The following is a 16,542-nucleotide window of genomic DNA, read 5'->3' as shown; positions in this document are numbered from 1 at the left end:
TGATTCAAGTGGTACAACTGTTTTGGCGAATTCACAAATTGTCATCTTAATACCAATCCAGAAATGAGTTGAGTGTTCACTAATTTGTACTTTGTAAAATAGACTCAAATGTGTCTATATATATAAACTTCTTTGAATGGTATTTAATTGGCTCATTCAAAAATTTGAATGCAAAAAACTTTGGGGGCGATTTGACAAATTTACTTTTTCTATGGGGACCCTTAAATCCCTTTAATTGTCGTCGACTCGTCGGTATAGCCTTTTTGTTTTTCCTTTATCCCTTTTTCAGTCCAAAATCTTTCCTTCTATTTATCTTCCTCTAGTTTTTTGCTTTTTTATAAAAAGGGAGGAATTCAAACAAATATTTAAAATTATTCACAAATTAATCCATCTTTATCGTAAAAAGAAAAGTTGGTCCTACCAACACCAATACAAATCATATTTTTAACCCATAACCATATTAACCAATACAAATCATATCTAAGATAATAACCCTTGTTTAAATGTAAAATTGACAAAAATAAGAATCCATATAAACAATAAATACGGCTAATAAACACACATGCACGAACCTAACTACTAAAAATGGTTAGAGAGCATTTAGAATGGTCACATCTCTCTCGCTCTCGTGAATGAATGGTCATATAGTTTTTCTCTTTTTTTTTTTGCCATCGGTCATATAGTTTTTTCGCATTATTAATAAATGATATTCACGCGGAACCAATGCACGGGTAAATTACGGGAGCAGTAAAAGGGCATTAATGTCAAAAACAGTCGAGTAACTTTAAAAAATAAATAGGGGACCCACATGATCGTTTAGTTTTAACTGTGTCTAAAACACACGATTCCCTCCACCCTCACAGACCGGACAAGACACAACTCTCTCTTTCTCTCTCACTCTATCTCTGTAAAATTTTGTGAGCAGTTGTTTGTCCCGAGAAAATTAAACTCCAAGAAAAGAAAGGAATTTTTCTAGAGGGAATCAAATCGAGGAGAAACGGAAGCGAAGAAGGTTCTGTGAGAGAGAGAGAGAGGAAATGTCAACGAGTTCAGGAACCGGTTATGTGAATCAAAGAACCGGTACGCATAGAAGCTCTCTCAGAGCTCAGTCCTCCTCCTCTGCTTCTTCTGCACAGAAACCTTCCCTCAAATCTAAGACGTTGCTTCGTAAAAGCAGCCCCGCCGCGCTCGGTGTCGGCTCCTCCTCCGCCGCGGCAGGTTCTAAGTCTGGAAACGGCGGCGACTCTGCTGGTAAAAAAAATAAAAAAACAGATCCTCTGTTCATATTTTTTTTTTTACCTAGAAAAGTTCACTGTTTCGTTTATTAATGTAACTACAAATGTCTCTGGATCATGATCTGTTTTTTTTTTGTAATTGCATGATGCTTTTTTGTATTAGTTCGAGGGAGGGTTCGTGTAGCTGTTAGGTTAAGGCCAAGGAATGGCGAGGAGATGATCGCTGATGCTGATTTTGCTGATTGTGTTGAGTTACAGCCTGAGGTACACTGATCTCTCTCTTATAGTATATATACTAAGCCAATGTGGAGAGAGAGCTTGATCAGTTTATGTGATTGATTCGGTTTAGGTGAAGAGGTTGAAACTAAGGAAAAACAATTGGGACACTGATACATTCGAGTTCGACGAAGTCCTCACCGAGTATGCTTCTCAGAAGCGTGTTTACGAAGTTGTCGCTAAACCTGTTGTCGAGGTACATAAAAACTCCCCTCTTCCTCTTCCTCTTGCTCTTGCTGCTGTGACATTTAGTGATGATGTTTTTTTTGTATAGGGTGTTCTGGATGGTTACAATGGGACTATAATGGCTTACGGTCAGACCGGTACTGGCAAGACATATACGCTCGGACAGCTCGGGGAAGAAGACGTAGCTGATCGTGGCATAATGGTCCGTGCCATGGAGGATATTCTAGCTCAAGTCTCCTTGGAGACCGATTCTATATCCGTCTCTTATCTCCAGGTTTCTTTATTATATTTCTTGATTCTTTTAAAGTTTCATGTGTGTTCTATTGGCTTAATGTATTTGTAAATGCAGCTGTATATGGAGACAGTACAAGACCTTCTTGATCCGGCTAACGACAACATTGCCATAGTCGAAGACCCGAAAAGCGGAGATGTTTCTCTTCCAGGCGCCACCTTGGTCGAGATTAGGGACCAGCATAGCTTCCTTGAACTGCTTCAACTCGGAGAAGCTCACCGGTTCGCTGCTAACACTAAACTCAACACCGAGTCGTCACGTAGTCATGCTATCTTAATGGTGAGAATATTACTTTGGCTTGTTTGGAGAGTGTTTTGTCTTTTGCATATTCATCTCATCAACTTAAAAAAAAATAATGCAGGTTCATGTCAGACGCTCTTTAAAGACAAGTGAAAGTAATGGAAACTCACACATGACTAAATCTCTAAAGCCTCCTCTTGTCCGGAAAGGGAAACTAGTTGTGGTGGATCTTGCTGGCTCGGAACGTATTAGTAAATCAGGTTTGTTCTACAGTCTCACTTTGTGTTTAAAAAGATTTGTATTTTTCTTTTGTATTTTAAAAATTGTGTTTTGTTTATACTATATATATCTTTACCAGGAAGTGAAGGACATACACTGGAGGAAGCCAAGTCTATCAATCTCTCGCTGAGTGCACTTGGCAAATGCATTAATGCACTGGCTGAGAACAGTTCCCATGTTCCGTTCCGTGATTCTAAGCTAACTAGATTGCTTAGAGATTCATTTGGAGGCAAAAGTTCCTCTCTACTTTACTTTTTTTGTGTGCATTTGTATTATGTGTGACTTGTTTTGACAATATGGCGGTCTAATGATTTCAACAGGCACTGCAAGGACATCGTTGGTTATTACAATTGGTCCATCGCCACGGCATCGAGGGGAGACAACAAGCACTATCATGTTTGGGCAGAGGGTAAAGGATCATATCTTTATTCTTATAAATGATGGCAACGTTTTTTTTTTAAATTTTGGGTTTATTATTTAGGCAATGAAAGTGGAGAATATGGTGAAGTTAAAGGAAGAGTTTGATTACAAAAGCTTGTCTAAAAGGCTTGAGGTACAACTAGACAGTCTGATCGAGGAAAACGAAAGACAGCAGAAAGCATTCGTTGATGAAATCGAGAGAATAACGGTAGAGGCGCATAACCAGATCTCTGAGGCTGAGAAGAGATATGCTAATGCACTAGAGGTACGTGATGGAAACAGAACCTTGCTAATGAAGATCTTCCTTTCTTGGTGTATGGATTTCATTCATTCATCATCATATCTGTTGTGTGTAGGAGGAGAAGCTAAGGTATCAGAATGATTACGTGGAATCAATAAAGAAGCTGGAGGAGAACTGGTCAAAGAATCAGAAGAAGCTGGCTGCTGAAAGGCTTGCACTTGGAGAGAAAAATGGCCTGGACGTCACTTCAAATGGAAATGTAACGTCTCTCTCTCATGCTTGATATATGTCTCGCCGAACCTGATTTCTATATCTTTTTCTTTTGTCTTAAAGAGATCCATTGCTCCGGCCTTAGAGGAAGTCTCTGAACTGAAGAAAACGGTTCAGAAAGAAGCTCAGCTGAAGATGGCGGCTGAAGAGGAAGTGAATAGACTGAAACTGCAACTCGCTGAGTTCAAAAGAGTGGAAGTATGTCCTTAAAGCCTTCCTTTTGTCTGTTTGTGGTTTTTTTCTGTGGATTGTTTATTTCCAACTTAAAAGTTTTTATTGGACTATAATTTGATTTAGGTATCAGGAAACTCTGAGATCATGAGACTCCATAAGATGTTGGAAAGTGAGACACAACAAAAGGAAAAACTAGAGGAGGAAATAGCGACGCTTCATACTCAGTTACTGCAGCTGAGTCTTACCGCTGACGAGGTAACTAATACATGGATACCACACACACAAAATATCTGAAGATGTCCTGGTTTAAGCTTTCTTTTTACATATATATGTTTGGCAGACGCGACAAAACCTTGAGAGACATGGTTCACAGAAAACATCTGGTGCGCTAGACTCTTTTATGTCTCAGTTAAAACTTCCTCAGTTACAAGATCCGGGAAATGCTGAGAAACCTCCTGTAGCTAAACTATTTGAACAAGGTAATCTCTAGTGTTTCAAAACAACAACAACATTAAATATGGCATCTTATACTGTTTTCTCTCTTGAAGTTGGGTTGCAAAAGATTTTGTCTCTTCTTGAGGCTGACGATGCTGATGTAAGGATTCATGCTGTCAAAGTAGTAGCAAATCTTGCTGCCGAAGGTTTCCTTCTTCAACCTTCTATGTATACATATATTTTAAATACCATTACCTATTCAGATCATCTCCCCTCATTATATCTTTGGATTGTTTATTTATATGTAAAAAAAACAGAGGCAAATCAGCAACAAATCGTGGAAGCTGGTGGTCTCACTTCCCTACTGATGCTTCTGAGAAGTACAGAAGATGAAACCATTCACAGAGTTGCTGCTGGTGCAATCGCCAACCTTGCAATGAACGGTAAGAAAATGTTTTTTTTCTCATGGCCTAATTCATTTATTTTATCATTTTATTTTATTTAGAGAAACCAAATTAATAATTTCTTCTTTATTCTTCAGAAACCAACCAGGAGCTGATCATGGATCAAGGAGGCATCGATTTATTATCATCAACAGCAGCTAATGCTCAAGATCCTCAAACCCTCAGGATGGTTGCTGGAGCCATTGCTAATCTATGTGGAAATGGTATCATCTGTTCACTACTTTATAATGAAATTAAACTGTTATTGACTAAATTCTGAGACTATTTTTTTTCCGACGTAAGATAAATTGCAGACAAAGCTAAGATCAGAAGGAGGGATTGCAGCATTGTTGGGAATGGTAAGATGTGGACATCCTGATGTCCTTGCACAAGTTGCTCGTGGCATTGCAAACTTTGCTAAATGCGAGTCAAGAGCATCAACACAAGGTATTGAAACTATCCAAATATTTCTCCTTTTTGGCTAAAACATCTCATTTATCTAAAATAATAAATGACTTGATGCACAAAAATTAAGCAGGAACCAAGAGAGGAAAGTCACTATTAATAGAAGACGGTGCACTCTCTTGGATTGTTCAAAATGCCAAAACCGAAACTACAGCTATTAAGCGGCATATCGAATTAGCTCTCTGCCACTTGGCACAACACGGTAAAGTGTATTGTATTGGTTTGCATCGATTAAAAACTACCGTGGAATCAATGCCATTTGTAACATGATGATATTATTGAGATTTTGCAGAAGGGAATGCGAAAGAGATGGTAAAGGAAGGAGCAATATGGGAACTGGTGAGGATCTCAAGAGAATGTTCGAGAGAAGACATAAGAAGTCTTGCTCATCGGACTCTCACTTCTACTCCCGCTTTCCTTACTGAACTTAGACGTCTTCGTGTCGATATCCGGTAAAAAGGCCAGTTTTAACTTCTTTTAACTTAGACAGTCTTTGTTGTCTAATTTTTTGCTTTTCTTTCGGTTAAGAATGGTTTGTGGTTTTCTTCGTGGCTGTGGCTTTTTGTTTGTTTTGGTGTATATTATTTTGGTGGGTTTTGTTTGTTGTATATTTGACGTAGTAGTGCTAAATTTATAATAAATTATGCTTCAGTTTTTTTCGATTAATTTGCTTCATTTGAGACTGACAGTCAATTCAGCTCCCAAGAGGAGCATTGTTACATATTTCAATATAAACTATACATAAACGAAATCTGTGTGTTTAAAATGCATATGCACTCGGTCAAGGTAAATCAGATGTAAACTGTAGGGACTGGATTCAAACATAAACAAAACATTTTTTTAGAATATTTTTTTTAAGTTGATATAAACACTCAAAATAGCGGTTTAGGAGTCCGTCTAGTTGCCGCCTAGAAATTTTTTGAACATTGAACGAAACATTAAAATGTTTGAGGTAAACATATATTTTAGTTGGAAATGATCGATGCAGTCTCAGAACGCATGCTGCGAATACATTTATAAGTGGTATTCAGACGATTCACAATATCTTCCATGCATACAACTATGTTAGAGACACATATATTCATGAGTTCATCTATGGACCAAATCCAAGGAAATATATATACCAAAATTTATACATAGAATGTGGGTCCGTATCAAGTTTATACATCACGAGCCATCACGAGCCTGGCCCAATCTATTACTATAAAAGATGGTTGCTTCTCTCCTGTTGACACATAGGATGACACGTCAGAAATTAAGTCGCTGAGCGTTCGACACGTGTCCTCCTTTAATGAAACACATCGTATCTTTGTTTCTCTACCATCGGGACTTTGATTTGGGCTCGACGTCGCGTTATGTTTGGCGGCCCAAAGACCACTTCACCTGTAGAAACCCTAATCTGCGATGAAGAGTACATTTGTGTTCTCCTGTTTCACATCGATCGGCGGAGGCGATGACGTTCCAGTTCCGTAACGGAGGCGTTGTGATTTCTTCGACTTTAATCTCATTGTCTTTAATCCCACTAAATCGAACGCCCACTACGATCTCTTCGGTTAAGTTGTTCAGTCGGCGATCTCATGTATAAATAGGTTCGTATCTCGATTCTGCTAATCGCGCTCTCGAACTGTATCGTGTTTATTAGCTCATAGTAGTGGAAATTGTGCTTCTGTATTCACAGTTTTATCACGCTCCTCCGCTTGAGTTCAACATCATAACTATACTTTTTCATTACATTTTTAGCTTTTCTGTCGTGTTGAATCATTATTTTCCAGTTTTCTGTTTATATCTTTGTTTGACATATTTTGAATAACACTAATTAAAACCGTTCATTGATTGTTCTATAGTTTTTTATTTTTCTGATTATAACCGCTTGAATTCATCTCTGATTCAGACGGCACGGATGGACAAATTAAACCCGCTTGAGATCATAAGTCTGATTCAGACGGCGCGGATGGAGATCTTCAAGGGCCTCAGAGACACAAAGGTTAACATATTAAATCGGTTTTGTTGGTATGTTATCCCAGAATCGGCTCTGTTTTCGAGTACTGACAGTATCACTTTCATTACAGGGGAAGCAGTCAGTGTGTTCTTGAAGAATATATTTTGAACAACTCTACTCCCTCTTTTCTTATTGTTTTCCATTAGCTACTATGATGAAAACCATCATCTGTCCGCTAACACATTTGTCAACGTTTCTGTGTATATATTTCAGACATTATCTATTTCAAAGGTTCAATTGATCCATATGATATATATATTGTACTACCATATGCATACTGAAAACGACATAAAGAAAGAGAAACATCATGGTTAACTTGAATATTGACAGGTGTGTTACATAAGAAGCACTATATATACGTTAATCAGTAGAAGTTTAGTTATGTGTGTGAATGATTGTTTGTTCACTTTTTTTCACACAGGAGTGTGACAACGTTTAGCGTGAGTGTTATCCAACTTGAAACTGCGCTTTGTTTTATCATGTGTATGCATACATGGTTTGTGATGCTGTTGGAGTAAAGGGAAGGAACATTATGAAAGCATCTTCAACTGTCACTACTGAAATTGTCGATCACAGATAAGTCTTTTTTAAGGAGAATACAAAATCAATTTTTGTATTCAGTGATTCTGATATGTTTTTGTAGGTATGGTACAAAGACAGCAGAGGCGACAACCAGACAAATGCGGGGTTTGGAGCAGCAGGGCATGCTCTTAGAACAGCGTGGACAGTTTTCATGATCAGACAAGCTCTCCCAAAGAGTCTGTAATAAAGAGTGTGTTTAATTGATGTCTAAAACCGCAGTTAAAACGGCAGCCTAATAAAAAAAAAGGGAAAGGAGCTTTTTTAAATCAACCGAGAAAAAGAGTTATAAGTGGATGCTGTGTTGTTTGTACATCAGTTTCATTGCCTTGGTGCAAAAGCAATACCCATTTAAAAAAATAGGTTTTGGTTATTGTTGTTGGGGCATGTGTTTCTTTTAGAATCAATAGCTATATGCAAACATAGACACAATATTTTTTATTGGGTATGCTTAGTCACTGAGAATGATAATTTTTTTGTATGTCATGCTGCTGTGTGTTTATAATCTTTCCTTTAAGTTGTGGTTATTACAAGGGAGAATAATGAATGAGCAAATTATATTGAAACAAGACGAACAAAGTGACCTTCGTATCAAAACGTCTTAGCATGAATTAGTGCTCACTATAGTAAATAGTTAATTTTATTATATACATAAAAACAATAAGAATTCCTAATAGATGGATGATGTAATAATCATGCAAGCCAATTTCGTAGATTATGCGTGAAAAAACTTCAGTTACATATCATGTATTAGCATGTGACAGCCAAAGACAACTATAATATAGATTTTTAATCACAATACAAGTTTGTTATACATTGTTAATTATAAATTTGATCACCAACAAATTCTGAAAAATGACAGTATTGTTATTTGTATGTAAACTTAGATAACATGAGCACGACACAACAATTTAGGTTTAATATATTTTTAATCTATTTTATATTTTGCACCAATTTTTTTTAAACGTTAAATACTTCATAAATAATTTTTATAATTGATTCATTTTCAATTCAATTAATCTATTGACGTCAATATGTTAACATGTATCAATTTTTTCAAAATTCATGTAATAAAATACAAAATACATATATTAATCGTAATTTTTAATATTATCGTAACATCATATTTACGTTAAAAACTAAAATTATTATTACTATTAAAAGTCTAAAAAATTAAAGAAAGAGATTAGAATAAACAAAAAAAAATCCATCATCCCAAATTAAAAATAAGCGGAATTCAACAACATTAAAAATAATTTATAATCTATCTTCATTATCTTTATTGTTACTTGAGTTTTTTTTGGTCAGCTTACTTGAATATATTTGGTTCCATAAAATATAACCCTACTTTAAATATAAAATTAAATACATTGAACAGAAAAACATTAAACATAATAATATTCACTTACAAAATAAATGCAAACTATTTAAACTAAAACTGTAAAAATTAAGAAATAAACAGAAAAATAAAAACCGTAAACGTAATAAAACGTTTTTCTTTCAAAACTCATATAAAACACATGTAAAAAAATATACAATTATATAGTTACATACATTACCTCACACGTAATGTATATCCCGCCCGTAGGGCGGGCTGACCCTAGTGGTTTATATTTTATACTTTTACATGTTTCATAAAGTTTCTGTAACGTGCATGTGGTATGGAAGAAACTTCACGCTTAGCCCCATATTCTTCATTTAATTTTGGTTTTCGATTTCTTTTATAAATCATGTAGAAATATCGTCAATATTTGTTAATTTTACAACTTGCAACCAGAATATGTTCTGAACTCTCATCACCTCAGAACTCTAACGTAATGATCAATATCCGAATTTGACAAAAAAAGAGAAAAAAAAATCTATATCTATACCATCCACAAACACGCACGATTTGGATATATGCCGGCATGAAGCGGCGTTCTCGAATTTCTTCAGTGATATAGAGAATATACTCTTCAAACAGGTTTACATCTATTAAAATAGAACATTAAAAATAAAGTCGTCTAATATAATAGTGAGCATAAACAAAGTCACGCATTGAAAAAATCAATTATAGGTTGACAAGAACAAAATTAAATTAAAATATCAGCCTGCAATACTGTGTTAGTGTGTACCACTCCTAATTACTTGTGTGTGCTTCTAGCCTTTCACTTCGTCACTACTCAACAGCTAACACATATGACATAACATAGATCATGCTGTAATTATGATAATTTTATTTATTCTTTTTATATGCAATTGTCAACCTTTTTTCCTCATCAGAAGTCAAATAATTTATCTATGTATCTTAAGCAACAAAAGTCAAACCATCTCTTTCTTGAACATTCAAATAAATTTGGCCTCAGTAATTATGTTAATCCTCATTGCCCCTAAAACATTGACTGGTATACATTCGGCTCTTGTGATATTTAGCAGATGAATAATTCAACTTCTTGTTCTCCGATCATGCCGTTTATTGATTTTTGCTATTATTGTTGTGGATGTCGTCAGATTACGCACAATACATGCATGTATGTTAAAAAAACGGTAAACCGCTTTCCGACGAATGAATCTTAAATCACCGGTGGCTACGTGTTAAAAATATCCGAATGTAATTGGATTCTAATTCAACTTGCTTAGCAATACTGGAACGTCATGATACCATCTGATCATTAACACATGGTTTTCATGTATGTTGTTAACACAAAACATCAGTACTAACATAGCAAATTATTTTACTAATGTACATTTATGGGTCTAGATAGAAAGGTAACTGTCTATATATAAACTACAGAATCCAAAGTACACATAGATTGGATTTGGATGGTTCAAACCACAAAATCGCACGACATGCACAAACATTTGAAAACTCTAGTGTAATCGTTTGGGAACAAGGTTCATGTTTAGTTATCGGGTTCTGCTGTTCTGTTGATTTTATCGAACAGAGGTTAAACATTTACTTGGCTTAGTCTTAAACCGGTTTTAACTTTAGTTTAAAAGCTTTTGAATATGTTAGAGAGACATTGTATTCAACTATTCACAATGGACAAAATCCTAGTCAAACTCTGAGGGTAGTTCCAATATTAAACTGGACGGCTGAGATTTCATTTACAGAATATCCTTAGATCCACTAAGTTCTCCTAAAATTACGGAGATTTGTCGATGCTATATGAGAAGAGTCGACATGCCTTAACCTTATCTTATACAAAATACTACAAAATGTTAATCGGCGATATAGTGGCCAAATAAACAAGAAATTTCATTTACAACTGTCGTTCTATCGAAGTAAACTACATTAATCATATAAAATATCCGTGACTATAATAACAACGGAAAATACATGTTCTTGTCACGTCCGAGGAACAACATGCCCCTTGAGAGTAATGGTGTGATCTTTGTAAATGTTAAAAAATTACATGATCTGCCCGACCATCCCTAACAATCATATAATAGCCTCTTCAAAATATGTTTAGCATATATACTAATGAACACAAAGGTCGTGCGAAAATCTTCCCGATATTGTGAATCTGAACCTATTTATGATTATTTGATGAGATCGAGCTATTAATCCGAGTATCTTGTGGAGCCGCAAGTTGACAAACAAGCTCACCTCGATCATAAGTTCCTGATGCGCATAATACTCATAAACGATACACTAGCCATGTTGCCTACTACTTTAGAGTCTAAGATCAAAGAGAGAGGGAAAGCATATTCAAATTTGGCGCCAAAACACTAACAATGAGTCAAAAAGCTACACCGAACTCTGTCTAGTCACATGGACTCCTTTCGTCTGGATTCCATGGTCAACTACGAAATTGCCCTTGCAGAGATTAGGTTAGGTTAGGTTGCACACTTACTATAAAAGGGTTTTTTTAATACTACGCAACAATCAACATATTTCCTGCTAAAATACTAGGATAAATAATATAATACTATTTAGAAATTTATAGAATAAAATGAAGAATGGTCCTACGAAAATAAGAATGTGTGAGCTGTATTGCCACATCAGTAAATTCCCCCACGGGATTTTTCTGTCCATTCAACATTTTGTTCCTACGAGTTGCTCAAAGGCTGTTTTTTTCTTGTGGGTTGTGTTTTTTTTTCCTTGCCAAATTATTATTTTTAATTGTTTCGAATTATTCTTTAAAAAAGTCACATTATCCATAAAATAAGAAATTTTATGAGAATTAACGGCACCGACCGACCCGACCCATATATTCTCGTGGACACTATTCTTTTAGTTATTCTGTTGCCAAGTTTATCGTGATAATGTTACTTATTACGTTCTGATGACGTAGCTCCCACCACCTACCGGTTACTGGCCATTCCCGTTTCCGGCGGAGAATCAGAATCGTATACAATTTCCCGCTAAAACCGACGTGGAAAGAGCCATGAAAGACAAAAAAAAAAGCTATTCTTGAAAAGAGCCAAAATATAGTATACTATTCATAACATCAAGGGCCAAAGTAATCGACAAAATTTCTCTAGAACGTACGGAGAAGCTCATAACACTCTTTATTTTGTAATTGTTTTAAAGATTCCTCGCTAGCATATTTTGATCTTTGACACATTTTTTTATTTTCCTCGACGTTCTGGTCTATCTACTTATAATAAACAATGACTGGTTGTCGAGTTCAACCATAAAATGGATTTTAATACTCGTTGCAAATTGATCATTAATGATATGACAAACATTAAGAGCTAATAAATGCAGCACAAAGAATCGTAGCCTTGGTCTTTGTCCGTTAAGCTTAACGAATAGTTAAATTGCTTTGGCAGGTTCGGTTACTGCACTGCACGTCCAAGCATGTATGGAAACCTGAATTTCTAGTATTACGGAGAACTATGTCGTCTACGTGGCAAGATCTAGATCGCCTATGGTTTTAGATCGCGAAGACATCCTACGTGATTGCACGTGACATGGTTATGTTCCTTGTGGAGAAAGTGGCCCATACGTGGGGGCATATTCGTATGTAGTGCGAATGATCTCCTTAGATCCCTTATGTTATACACTTGTTTTCTTTTCCAAATTATATTACATATAAGTTATAACTAACAATCCACATATCAATATACGAATCTATTAATTCTGGCATCTTCTAACTGTAGCCACTTTTATGTTATCGAATTGTAAGAAGGTTAAGGAAATCACGCTTGTGGACGATCATAAATCTCCAATAAAGTTGATACGTGATATTCTGTTCAAGGATTAATTCAATTAAAAACTATAGTATATAGTCGGTAAATGCGTAATGGGTAGGCCGATAAAATCACCTCATCGACGTGAGTCTCACGCGTGAATTTACTTTTCTTCTTGTACACCGTTTGGTCCAATTAACTGTCACCACGTGACTAACCCCTGATTCTTCTCGAGTAAAGGACAGTTTTACCCTTCACGACACCCTTAAAAGTGTCAGTCTCTCTCTTGCCAGCTTTACGTGGGTCCCCTAAAGATCTTTCTCCTCTTAAAATTGCGCCTCTCGATTCGGAGATTCCCATGATACGAAAAGACTTGTATACCCTTATAATGCCAGAGATGTCGGAACCAAAATCTACGAGTTTTATTACAGAACACAAGCTCATGAGATCTATCAAAGCGCGTAGAATACCATACCAGACATCTCTGAACCAAAATCTACGAGGCTTATTACAGAACATCTGAACATAGAGCTTATGGGTAAGTACGGATCTTTGAGAATCGCGTAGCTCTCACGTAGTCACGTTATGAGGTGGGTGTGTAGGGAAGAGAATTCTCATCTTAGCTACGAAGCGAGTATCATTAGACGTGGGACCTTTAAGATTATGACACGTGGCCTACCGTGGCCGTCAGATGAGTGATTGTCGGGAAGGATCATACTAGAGTGGAAAGCACGCAAAGGCAAAACCCCATTTAGGACCGGGGGTGTCCTAGCTGGACAGTTGAACCACCATAACAGAGGATGTGTTGACACGTGGAGGTTTTGCTGGTTGTTTCTTTTGTGATGAGATTGCTAACAAATTACGGGATTATTTAATAGCTAATTAAACCATTTCGCTGAGATTTAGGTCTGATGTTTTGGATGATTTTGTGACATACTCCCTCAGTTTCACTTTATTTATCATTTTAGTTTTTCCACACAAATTAAAAAGAGTACTAACAATAATTAATCTGAAATGGAGAGAATATTTTTTTTTAAAGATTGTACCAAAGACTTAGAAATAATTGATATAATGAAATTACCATGAATAAAGTGATAAATAATCCTTAGAGAATTATCATTTAAAAGTTCAAATAATACTTTTTATTGTGTAATAAATGTCGTTTAAAAATTTTCCGGACATAAACAATTGTTAAAATTTTTGTTTTGCTTATATTTAATATAATTTCTATTCTATTTTATTAATTAATGAATTAAAAATAAAGGTAAAAAACAGAAAATTTTGTTTAAAATATGCATTAAAAATACAAAACAAAACTTATTATAAAAGAAAAGTTAAAAGTTAAAATAACACTTAATGTGAAACAGAGAGAACAGTGTGCTTAGTAAGAGAATTAAGTTAAATAGAAAGGAAGAGTGATAATTATTGTAACAGTTTTAGGTTAAACTAGATATTCAAAAATGAAACATTATAAAAGTCCATATCAAGAAGACTTTTAGCATTAGAAACATGCGTGAGTTGTGCCCTTCCATGTGACTCTTCTATAATATGCCGAGATAATAAAAAATTCTATTAAATATGCATCTATCTATATATATAAAAGGAGTCTAGTGTATGGAAGTTTATGTGAAAACGTGTTCTGAATCATCTAGAGAGAGAGAAAAGTAACAGTCTCGGAAATCGAGAGAGATCTAACGGTACCGTTTTTATTTAGAGAGAAACGCCTTTGAAGAGATTGTTATTTGTTTTGTTGGTCATCTTTGATAAGAAGAAGAAGAAACAGAGAAGCTAAAGAGTTTGAAAACGACGGCGTAAGAGTATCAGAGAGATTGAGAGAAAGATAGATATGGCGATGAAAGGCTATTTGGATGAGTATGAAAAGCTTGTGATTAGGATGAACACCCCAAGGTTTGTTTGCTTCTGTTTTTTCCTTTTCAATTTTTTTTTCCCAAGAACAGATCTTAAGATTAGAAAAACCAAGAACCTCGTATTTTGCTGGGTATGTAATGATTTCGTGTTATTTTTTTTCTGGAATTTTTTTTTTCATATCTCTGAAGATTTTCCTGGAAATTATGAGTTTAATATGAGGCAAAGTTTATTTTTTTAATATTTTCAGAATTTCAAATTGATTTTTAAAAAATTTCAAAGTTTCTTTCCGTTCATCCTTTTAATTAACCTTTTTTCAAATAAATATATTAAAATATTTTAAAGTTTGTTCTTTCTGTCTTGTTCCTAGAAGATTTCCTCAATTTCGGCCTCTTTTCTTTCATCAACTTGAATTTTTTTCTAACGACTTATCTTCTCCAAACATTAATTGATAATTTTTTTTTGGCACAAAAGAAAATTAATCTAAAATGAGTTTGTACATCATTTACAGGGTCGTTATCGACAATGGTGTTTGTTCTTCAGCGACAATCGTCAAGGTTTGCTTCTTTATTTTTAATCTAAACCACCTTAAATAATTAATAGCCTCAAAGCAAATGATTCATTCTTAATCCAAAAGACTAATTACAATAATTCCATTTTTCTTCTATCAGGTTGACAGTCCTAGAGGACATGGTATATTGCTAGAAGCAGTACAAATCCTCACCGATTTGAACCTCTCCATTAAAAAAGCTTACATTTCTTCTGATGGAAGATGGAACATGGATGGTAATTATCAATTTTCAAATTCAAAATTATATATTTATTAATAAATTTCTGTTATGTTTATAACTCTTTTTTTTCCTTCTAATTCTGCAGTTTTTCATGTGACTGACTTAAACGGAAACAAATTGAATGATCAGAGCGTCTTGAGCTACATTGAACAGGTAATTTCGTAATTTAATATAAAATGCTCATGTCTGTATTCAAAGAACTTGTGGGTTCTAAAAATAGAAATCTTTCTTTTTTGGTTTGACAGTCGATTGAAACGGTTTACTATGGAGAAAACATTGAAGTTAACGGTCTAACGGCCTTAGAGTTAACCGGAACGGACAGGATCGGTTTACTATCCGAGATGTTTGCGGTTCTCTCTGATCTCAACTGCGATGTAGTTGACGCTAAGCTATGGACACATAACGGTAGAGTTGCGTCTATGATCTATCTCAAAGACTGCAGCTCAGGATCGCCTATTCTCGATTCTCATCGCATATCCAAAATCGAGGGACGGTTAAAGAACGTTCTGAACGGCGATAATGACGTTAAATCCGCTGCCAAGACTTGTGTTTCGGTGGATATGATGACGCACATCGAACGCAGGCTTCATCAGCTTATGTTCGAAGACAGAGACTACGAGAAGAGATCCAAGAAGCAGGAGAGATCTCCTATGGTGGTGGTGACGGTTCAGAATTGGGCTGAGAGGGGTTACTCGGTGGTTAATGTTCATTGCCGAGACAGGACTAAGCTTTTGTTTGACGTGGTTTGCACGTTAACCGATATGGAATATGCCGTGTTCCATGCGACTATCAACACATCTGAAGACCAAGCTCATTTGGTATGTTTCTTGAACCAAAATTTGTTAATGTTGGGAGGTTTCTGTGCGACTTTGACCTAAACGATCTTTCCTTTTTTTGGTAACTTCTTCAGGAATTTTATATCCGGCATAAGGATGGATCACCTATAAGTTCAGAAGCAGAGAGACAAAGAGTGATACAATGCTTAGAAGCTGCAGTGGAGAGAAGAGCATCTGAGGTATGATAAGACTAGCCTTAAGTTGGTTTAAATGTTTTGATTGATTAACCGGTAATCTAAACCGGTTCTTTGGTTTTGTTTATGTTTAGGGTGTGAGATTAGAGCTGAGGCATCCAGACAAACAAGGTTTACTAGCTGAAGTTACACGGACGTTCAGAGAAAACGGTCTGAATGTTACAAGAACAGAAATATCAACGAGCTGTGGCATGGCAACAAAC

At 35.6% G+C, this 16,542-nt stretch overlaps 2 protein-coding genes and 1 long non-coding RNA gene across 3 annotated transcripts; all 3 read left to right on the top strand.

Moving 5' to 3' along the window:
• The first annotated feature begins 845 nt into the window (after positions 1-845).
• Positions 846-5,622, top strand: LOC108811608 (kinesin-like protein KIN-UA). The gene is made up of 19 exons (XM_018583676.2): positions 846-1,251; positions 1,399-1,499; positions 1,585-1,707; positions 1,786-1,971; positions 2,047-2,268; positions 2,351-2,489; positions 2,588-2,737; positions 2,829-2,917; positions 2,990-3,193; positions 3,285-3,428; positions 3,503-3,637; positions 3,737-3,868; positions 3,954-4,092; positions 4,162-4,254; positions 4,366-4,491; positions 4,590-4,715; positions 4,795-4,938; positions 5,030-5,158; positions 5,249-5,622. The coding sequence occupies exons 1-19, from the start codon at positions 1,038-1,040 to the stop codon at positions 5,410-5,412; spliced, it is 2,760 nt and encodes a 919-aa protein (XP_018439178.1). The 5' UTR covers positions 846-1,037; the 3' UTR covers positions 5,413-5,622.
• A 726-nt stretch (positions 5,623-6,348) lies between these two features.
• On the top strand, positions 6,349-8,015 carry LOC130501855 (uncharacterized). The gene is made up of 4 exons (XR_008939922.1): positions 6,349-6,545; positions 6,848-6,940; positions 7,026-7,285; positions 7,377-8,015. It is a non-coding gene; the product is annotated as an uncharacterized LOC130501855 (long non-coding RNA).
• Positions 8,016-14,169: 6,154 nt separating this feature from the next.
• On the top strand, positions 14,170-16,539 carry LOC130501852 (ACT domain-containing protein ACR8; the record flags this gene model as incomplete). Its single annotated transcript, XM_056996672.1, has 7 exons — positions 14,170-14,560; positions 15,030-15,075; positions 15,190-15,304; positions 15,395-15,462; positions 15,555-16,127; positions 16,220-16,324; positions 16,414-16,539. Coding segments are annotated over exons 1-7 (1,095 nt in total), but the record flags the coding sequence as incomplete, so codon positions are not given.
• Between the last annotated feature and the right edge of the window lie 3 nt (positions 16,540-16,542).

Source organism: Raphanus sativus, unplaced genomic scaffold (genome assembly GCF_000801105.2).
Source record: "Raphanus sativus cultivar WK10039 unplaced genomic scaffold, ASM80110v3 Scaffold0311, whole genome shotgun sequence".
NCBI lineage: Eukaryota > Viridiplantae > Streptophyta > Magnoliopsida > Brassicales > Brassicaceae > Raphanus > Raphanus sativus.
This window is presented reverse-complemented; position numbering and strand designations above follow the sequence as displayed.